Source organism: Netta rufina (assembly GCF_964035555.1).
Source record: "Netta rufina genome assembly, chromosome: 14".
Lineage (NCBI taxonomy): Eukaryota > Metazoa > Chordata > Aves > Anseriformes > Anatidae > Netta > Netta rufina.
This window is the reverse complement of record NC_140137.1, coordinates 15,164,558-15,173,007: the sequence shown is the minus strand read 5'-3', so window position 1 is coordinate 15,173,007 and position 8,450 is coordinate 15,164,558. Positions and strand designations below refer to the sequence as shown.

The 8,450-nt window shown below is 38.6% G+C and overlaps 1 protein-coding gene across 2 annotated transcripts in view; it reads right to left on the bottom strand.

Annotated features, from left to right (window-relative positions):
• Positions 1–2,633: 2,633 nt before the first annotated feature.
• The window catches only part of RNF130 (ring finger protein 130), a 40,612-nt gene continuing 34,795 nt past the window's right edge, over positions 2,634–8,450 (bottom strand). Inside the window, exons 7-9 of one of the 2 annotated variants that reach the window (XM_084295183.1) lie at positions 7,744–7,948; positions 5,581–5,674; positions 2,634–2,824 (exon numbers count right to left, since the gene is read on the bottom strand). In XM_084295183.1, coding sequence (XP_084151309.1) covers positions 2,809–2,824; positions 5,581–5,674; positions 7,744–7,948 — 315 coding nt within the window. In that variant the 3' untranslated portion in view covers positions 2,634–2,808. Of the gene's footprint in view, positions 2,825–5,580; positions 5,675–5,694; positions 5,844–7,743; positions 7,949–8,450 lie in introns of those variants that run through there. The other variant, XM_084295184.1, reaches the window with a different exon arrangement.

Here is an 8,450-nt window from a genome sequence, read left to right as displayed (position 1 = left end):
CATTCAGTTTTAATAAATGAAAGGTAATTCCTCAGTGCTCTCCACCACTATTCTCTGTTGTACAGTTACAATGAACTTTTCAGATAACTTGAATTGAGTTTGAGTTGTTCTCAAACTGTTCTCAAAGTTGTTCTCAAAGGCCTGCTAGACTGGAATTTATCCCTGTGCCTACCATGGGATGCTACAGAAGCAGACACAAAGGCCAGGAATTGCACCAGGCCTTGCTGTAGTGTTAGCTGGAAGCATCAGCTGGTGTTACCTTTCTATTTTAAAGTACTGTAACACCCTCAGGGTTGCTAATTAGGGCCACCTATGCCGTAAGCTCCAGTCCCTCCACATATCTGGCATTGCAATGTCTTAATGTGGAAACACAGAGCACAATCTCAAACAATCTGTTTTATACATCCTGTTGGTTAAGGAAGAGAGCAGGATTATTTCATAAAGCATCCTTTCCTCGAAACACGTTGTCTAGCAAGGTATTGCTGCTCCCTCTTGAGCTATAACATGTAACACTGCTCTGTCACCCCAGTCTTGCTGTCTTTGCAATGCCTGGGCAAAGGGACCACACTCTCCTTTCCTCCCATTACTATTACGACAAACTATGCATGTGTCATTCAACTTTTACACATGGATACCCGAAAGCATAGCAGACAACAAAAACTTTGGGAATTTCCTTCTTGTGTCTACCCAGTGCAAAAAAAAAAAAAAAAAAAAAAGTTAGTGAGCATCTTGTAATGTTGCAGTCCATCTTTGAACATATTTATTTCATTAGCAGGTTAAGCTTTATCTCTAGCCTGACCTGCAGTTAACCTAGAAAATACAGTCTGTATCTGTTAACATTTTGTGGAGATAGTTGTTAGAGGCTTGAAACAAATTTAAAAAAATATGGCCGTAGGTTATTTAGATCCCTAAGGAGGGAAATGCAGCAGAAGCCCTGCCAAGAACTTTGCTCCCAAGATCACTGAACTTCTCATCCTGCTGCTGCTCTGTAGAGGAAATGTGAACTGGAAATGTTTGTGGTGCCCTTCGCAGCTGGGTCACCACGCTGCTCAGGCTTTCCCTGCACATCCCTCCCAACTGCATTAAAAGGCACTTGAGGATTTTTGTTCCAGAAGACAGGCACTAACAAACTCACCTATTATGCCACTGGTGTTGAGAAGTGGGTGAAGAAAGTAGCACTTTTATTTTGTAGCCTGTACCCTAAGTTGTGCTCTGTCCTCATTCCTGTTTCTTTTTGGCAACAAAGCTCAGTTGACAAACATTTTTTCCAAATAAACAGTTTTCAGACCCAGCATGCTTGAGGTTTTTCTGCTCCTAAGTACAATGGGGTTTTCCATTCTTTCAAAATACACTTACCGCTCTATTGTTTTCATGTTTCTTTCAAAATTTCACAAGGACACAACAAAAAAATAATTCTATTAAGCGTACTGAAGCTATCACATACGTCATTTTTAATTATAAAAGTTGCCTTCTCAGCCAAAACCTACTGGACAGATAAGAATTAAGCAACTGTTTTAATGTAGACTCTGGCTGTGTTCCTAGATTCTAAAAGTGCCTATACATAAAAATAAAATTAAATTTTCTATTTCCCAATACATAAAAAAATTAAATTTTACAGTAAAATTGGTTCCCTCAATTCATTTAATTAAATTAGAAAGTATTTTCAAATATCTACATCTTGATACCAGAAAAACAAAATACCCCACGCCCAAAACTCAGAATAGGCTTTGACTTTATCAGTTACATTTTCCTTACCAATCGTTACCTTCACATATCCATCTCGTTAACTCAAATATTAGCATTTGGCTGTGAATCAGATATGCATGCTTTAACTGACTGTTGTGAAATTACTCACACTCTGCTTGCATAAGAAAACTTGTGTGAAACAGCCTTAATGAGGACAGGAGATGAGGGAGGTTTTCCCCATGCCTCCCCCCACCAGTAAGACGACACAGCAAGAAGGGACTTGTTTGCATAGAGTTTCTATATTACAGAAAAGACCGTTATCAATCTTTCACGTTCTAAACTGAACGCCAACTAACCCCATTGCTAATATGAAAGAAGGTTTCAATGATGACGGGGGGGAAAGCGGTATCTTTTCACTTAGCATTGGGAAGGAAGAAATGGTTTAGATTAGCTTCACGTTTAACAGAAAAGGTGGGGTGAAAGCAACAGATAGAGGTGGTTTGATTTGTTTCTCAAGAAAAACTATTGCAAACCTTCAGCAGTGACTGATCCTAAGACAGATATCATACTGCAATCCTCCCAGGATGGCACAGGAGTGTTATATGAGAAGAATAGGAAAGAATGTTTTTATTTCATATCAAACCTCTGTTGTATTCAATTTAAGCCTGGTATATACCAGAATGTTTGGCCCAACTTCTTTCCCCTACCAAGCTGGCATGCAGCGATTGCTAATACTTGTTAGTCACTCCAGTGCTGGATAGCATCATAAGTAGAAATCTCACACAGTGTCGGTCTTGTTAGCATGGTGTCCCAAAACGAAAGGAGCAGAATACAGAACTGCAGAGATGGAATTATATAAAAGAAATGAAACACCTTACAAAATTTGCAAGGGGCTGTCAAACAACACTTAGACAAAGTCCATGAAAAATAAAACTCACAGAGTAAGATTTCATAATTAAAGTTCATTTATTTCTCCACTTTTTTCCTTAATACAAAGCTTTGGCATCAGCAAATTTTATGAAAAAATAGAATGTACTAAATAAATGCTTGTGCTGCATGATCGATATATGATGCATAAAAATAGGTGTCTCTCTCCAAGGCAATCGTCCGGAAAGCATTTCTTCAATACCATTCTGCTCTGTGGGGCAGAAAAAAAAAGTACAAATAGTTATCTTAAAGTTAATATTGCCAATACTTAAAAAAAAAAGTTAGTGAGAAATGATTAATTATACAAGGCTAGAGCATTAAGAGGTCAGTACTCGTTACATCATTCTTACAGGATCAGTAAAACTGACAATATGACCAGAGGTTTGAGCAAGTTTTGAGGAAACTCCATCTGCAAATGAAAACTTTCTCTAAGTAGTGCTGTCCAACACTTCAACTTTTGGGACTTGAAAACACAGGTATGCAGTCATTTCTGGCCATTGCCTAAGAAACAAAGTGGGATTTTTTTTTTCCTCCTTTAAATCACTACCTAAATCATTTAATACTAACAGTCCATAAATATTATGAGACCAAGAGAAAGCAGTTGCCCCTTTATTATCACTTAGACAATGTTTAGTTTTATCAGGAACTGTTTAAAAATACATATTTGTGTGTACACACACGTATATATGCAGATAAATATGTGTATATACACAACTCCAGAACTATTGCCCTGAACAAGTGTGTTTAAGCTCTGGGAACAACATTGAAAGAAAGGATCAGGACAAGTTTTTAGGTTAGTTTTATAAAATATTTGGCACCTGTTAGTTGTATCAGCCTATTACATGGCCTTATTCTTGCAGATGTCATTTTCTGGCAAGAAAAAACCCTCAGCTTCCTCTTAAAACGTCATAACAGATGTAGGGTAAGTCAGAATTGCTTTTTATATGGAGAAGCACAGCATAAAAAGCAGGTATGCTATTATATTTAATGGATATCACTGTGAGAGCTGCCACATAGTTGGCATGATATTCAGCACGGGAAGTGCTTTGTCTGGCACTGGTGAACACGAAGTTTCAGTGAACCAACAAGTTAGTGGCATGCACACATTCTGCACTGTCTAAAATGAGTAGCGGAACCTAGCAGCAGTTGGGGAGGCCACTTAAATCTCAAAGGATTCAGTCAAAAAGCTGTTAAGTTAAAGGCTACAGCTAGATAGCTGTTGTTATCTATAGAAGCTTTTTTTTTTTTTCTTAACAGCTCTGGTTTCTGCTATTGGCGGTTTTCTTGAGTGTCTCAAGCATGTATATACTCTTATTTTCATTCTTATCACTGTCGAAAGCAGCTCTCATTACATCAGTCTACTCTTTTTTTCTATTAAGGGAGCATCACTGTGAAAACACTTCTCGGGAAGCCCTAACGCTGTGAGAAGCAGCTTGCCCTTTCAGTAAAAATAGAGCAGAGCTGATTGAGCAACAGACAACAAAAAGAAGAGCTGCAATGGAAAGGAGAAATGCAGTTCCTGTGAGTACCCATAGCTGGATGAACTACATGGATACTACACAGACTACAACTCCTTTGTCTTCTTCCTAACGATGTGCCCAGGAACACAGATATTCCTGTTTTGCATAAACACAACTCATCTTGCTCCATGCTTTCTCAAGCTATTCTGCAGTGCAGATTAGCAGTGTTCAGCTACAGTGCCAACTTGCACACAGATAGTTGCAGTTTCAGGATTTTGACATATGAGAAAAGCAACCAGAATATTTGATTAGGCTATTTGAAATTTTAAAACTTTTCTCCATTAAGCCCTTTTGGAATTAGCATCTGAAAAGAGGAGAAAAATGAAGATTTGCAGATTAGTGGTAAACAAAGATTCCTGATAAACAAAACCTTGAAGACATGAACTTATTGTAACCCTTTCCTGAAGACGAGCTTGAGACTGTCCAAAAATTTTACACTGGAGACTACTAGACATGTTTCCATCCTGTTGAGAAGGACACCTTATACTTTGAGGGTCATAGTGTTAAAAAAAAAAAAAAAGAAAAAAAAAAGCTCTCATCTCAAAAAAACAAAAAGTGGAAATTATGTTTATAAAGCTACATTTCCATGCTGTACAGGAGAGATAGCCTCGTTGAATATATCTATATATCTATATAATGAGTCCAGATGTTTTTTACATCTAAAAGGAAAACAATTAGATGTACCTAGCTAATGTATCTGCAGAACAGATTTATACTTGCCCACACATAGAACTACAAATAAAAAAAAGGAAAGTCATGTGCTAGAGTAATTTCTTGTCCAGCCTGTCCAAAGGAAGGCAGTGGAGGGAGCCCATAAAAATTAAGAATGCTTGGACACTGAAGTACTCCTTTGAATGCAATTCTTAAGCATATAAAAGGAAAGGTCAGAAGACTGGTCTGCTATATCCATATAAGATAGAAGAAATGGGAGTGTATGCATTGCTTATCTCTCTCCCTCTCCTATCAGTAAAAATATAGTTTTATATCTAGAAAACCACCTTTTTTTCTGTTTCTGGAAGTGTGCAAACTAAAAAAAATATATTTTTTCATAATACGAAACAACTAAGAAATTGAAGTGGAAACTGTCAGAGGTGACTGATGGTAGTAATTTCTGGTTCTGCTAGGTGAATTTTGAACATGGGGATTCAATGACAAATCCAATGTTTACTTAAGACTATTGATCAAAAAACAGTTTTTATTTTTCACCCTCCCACGTCTCCACGTTGCAAGATTTCCAATCAGACAATTCAGCTAAATATATGTTCAGATGGAGTTTAGACGTTACCCAAGAACCTACTGTTAACAGAGACTTAAGATTTGAGAAAAGCAGGAAAGGCATTTGATATTTCGAAAAAAATGCATTTTTTTCCTTCTCTTATTCATGATATTTCTTGCCTGTGATACACACCCACCAGAAACAAATAGAAACATCTAAATATTTACTTACTCATTAGCATTCAAGCTAGCTGTGGCTTTGATGATCATGTAGCAGAGTGTTAGGGCACTGAGGAGGCCAAAACTGGCAATAATAAACCATTCTTCTGTTGACAAAGGAAAGGGAGGAAATCACTCGTGGGAGAAGGCTTATGTCAAAGCGATGCCAATATTTCCCTCAAACACCACTGGCGGAAGGCAAGAGGCTTCTAAGCCATGACTGGCACCAGGAAGTGAAGCAGAAGGAGGTTAGCCACAGTTACTGACTGGAGAAGGCTAGCAAAGAAGAAGTGGAGAGAGGTGTGGAAAACAAGCATGGCACAACAACATTTCCTGGCTGAGCCCCAGGGTTAGTGATAAAGAAAGATTACTTAACAATGTGAAGTGAAATGCAGGAACAAGGGGAAATGTAATGAAAACTCCGTCCGCCCCCAAGTCAGGAGGAGGACTGTCATGGTTGGTTTAGGTTTGCTGAGATGCATCTCTTCACATAAGCATGCCCAATATACTTTCACACTTCATTTGCGTCTTAACACACACTCCCCTCCACCCCCTGGCTCTGAATAAATGCTATAGAGTTACTTTTATAAACAAAAAAAAGATAGGATCACTTATTCAACAGTAAAAACAAAACTAGAATTTTCCATTTAATAGACAGAAATACAACAGGAAAAATAATGTCAACGTTAGTATATAAATACAGACACATTAAAAAAAAACAACAGACAACTATTAAAGAATGTCCACTACTCAAAGTTCTCTCCCTTTGAGATTAATTTGGCACATCGTAACGGATAGGATACAAACGCTTTTGCTGAATATGGTTTTTGGTTTAACTCATATGCATCAAAGAATGCATGTGTCATCCGCAAAACCTGAACATCTGAACAGCCTTTTCTAAAGCTTTATTTTATAAACACTGTCAGAATGAACTGTTGCTGATATTTCTCGTTTTTATCTTGGAATCCCATCTGCACAAGATACTTACACGACAGTTGGGAACAGACAGGAAAAACACCTTCTGTAAAATTAAGTAGTTAAAGTTTCTGTTAAACTACAGAGTTTTTCCACCCATGACAAAGAGCACACAAACATATCTGATGTCTGTTCAATGCATCTAAGAATGTGGCGAGTTACATGTTGAACACTGCAGGACAAAGTGAGTTACTGGTCTGGCAAAGAATCCAGATTTTGTATTTGGATTTTTCCTTCTCAGATCAAGATGTTTCTGGATATGGGCTATGTTTTTTGTGAGATGGCGTTCTTTTAGAAACACATTTACTTTGCTGCAGCGTCTAAAGAGACGCTCTGTAATGGATTGTATCAATTATACTGCTGCTTTCATCAGTGGCAAGCACTGACTTCAAATCTAGATTATAGATGCACATAGGGAAAATACAAGGAGGAAATTAGACTGCATGAATTCTATTTTTGCAGTTAAGCCAGAAAAACAACCATTCATGCATTAAATCGAGACTCTACAGCATATGGAAAAATTATGCAGTTCCACACGTCCTGAATTTGTTACAGCGCTATCATACATTAAAACCCCCAGGTAAGATCCAGTCAGTGGACATTTCCCATGCTGTAAGCTTTTATACATTAGTAGTAGAACTTCAGGAACAGTTTTCTGAGGTCAAAAACCGCTTGGACAGTACTCAAATGTTGGTATATCAAATAAATATATATGTACGTTAATGTATATATATTTTAATTCACAAATTTTGTAAGAAAAAACATCTGCTAAAGGACATCAGAGTTCCAGTAGTAATGTTCACAGGGGAAAAAGTGTCTGCAGATAGAGTCATCAGCTAACATGTTTATATATGTATGAATTGTTGCATGTAAAGTATTCTGGAAAGGTAAATAACAGTTTTGGCAATCCAGCTTCTCATACTGGTCACCAAATACAGGAGGATTACTTTGTCGCCTTTTTAGTTCATCCAGTGCTCTCTGTATGCAGCTCTAAATGGATATACTATTAATAATGAAAGCGTTGGCACTGCTGTGCGTTGAGTTCTCGGTTTCAGTATGGAGCATACACAGAGACACGGAGGTCACCTCTGTCTCTGCAGGGAGATCTTTTATCATGGCCCTGCAACACAGGGCAACAGCAAAGCGAGTGCCATGTACCAGGGAATGCCTAGAAGTGTAATGGAAGCCAAAGAAAACTTACTTGTCACAGCAATGTTGATCTCTCCTGACCTTGGCGTTAGCTCTCCGTCCTGGGGAAGCTGTGACATCCCAGAGGTGCGCAGGGGCTCCAGGCTGAGAGAGCTGTCGTTGGCAAAATCGCCCAGTGCTGATCGCCTGTTAGCTGGCTGGCTTCTGGTGAGCCTTTCCATGTCAAAGGCCACGTTATCTGTACACGGCACATTTGGCTGAAAGACAAAGCGATCCCGGCGTTAGAATGGTGAATGTTCTACACGTAGCAAACCCATAAATTGAGCAAAACCGCACAAAGACTTTATTCAGCTGCTGTGGCTACCCTCAGATCACGCAGGGGAGAGACACGTGAATTAGCAAGTCCTGTCTGAAGTTGCTGCTTCAGTTCCCTTTAAAGTGGAAAAAGAAGCAGTAAAGAATAGTAAAAATTCAAGAAAGGGACTCAAACATGCTGGCATCCTAGCCTGTAACTCATATGAGAAAGACAGGAAAACTTTTCCTTGAGGTTTTTCAAGTCTATTCTGTTGCAAATTGGTCAGCAAAAGCAGCCCTCTGAGATCCTATAAGCCAAGAGCTGCTTAATACACAACTAAGGAAAACCTACTGGCCTCAGCCAGGGCACACTGAGCAGCTTTGGGCATGACTTTCAATGTGTAAGCAAACCTGAGCGTGTCTACAGGAGACCACAACATGAACTAGAGGTTTACAGAGTAAACT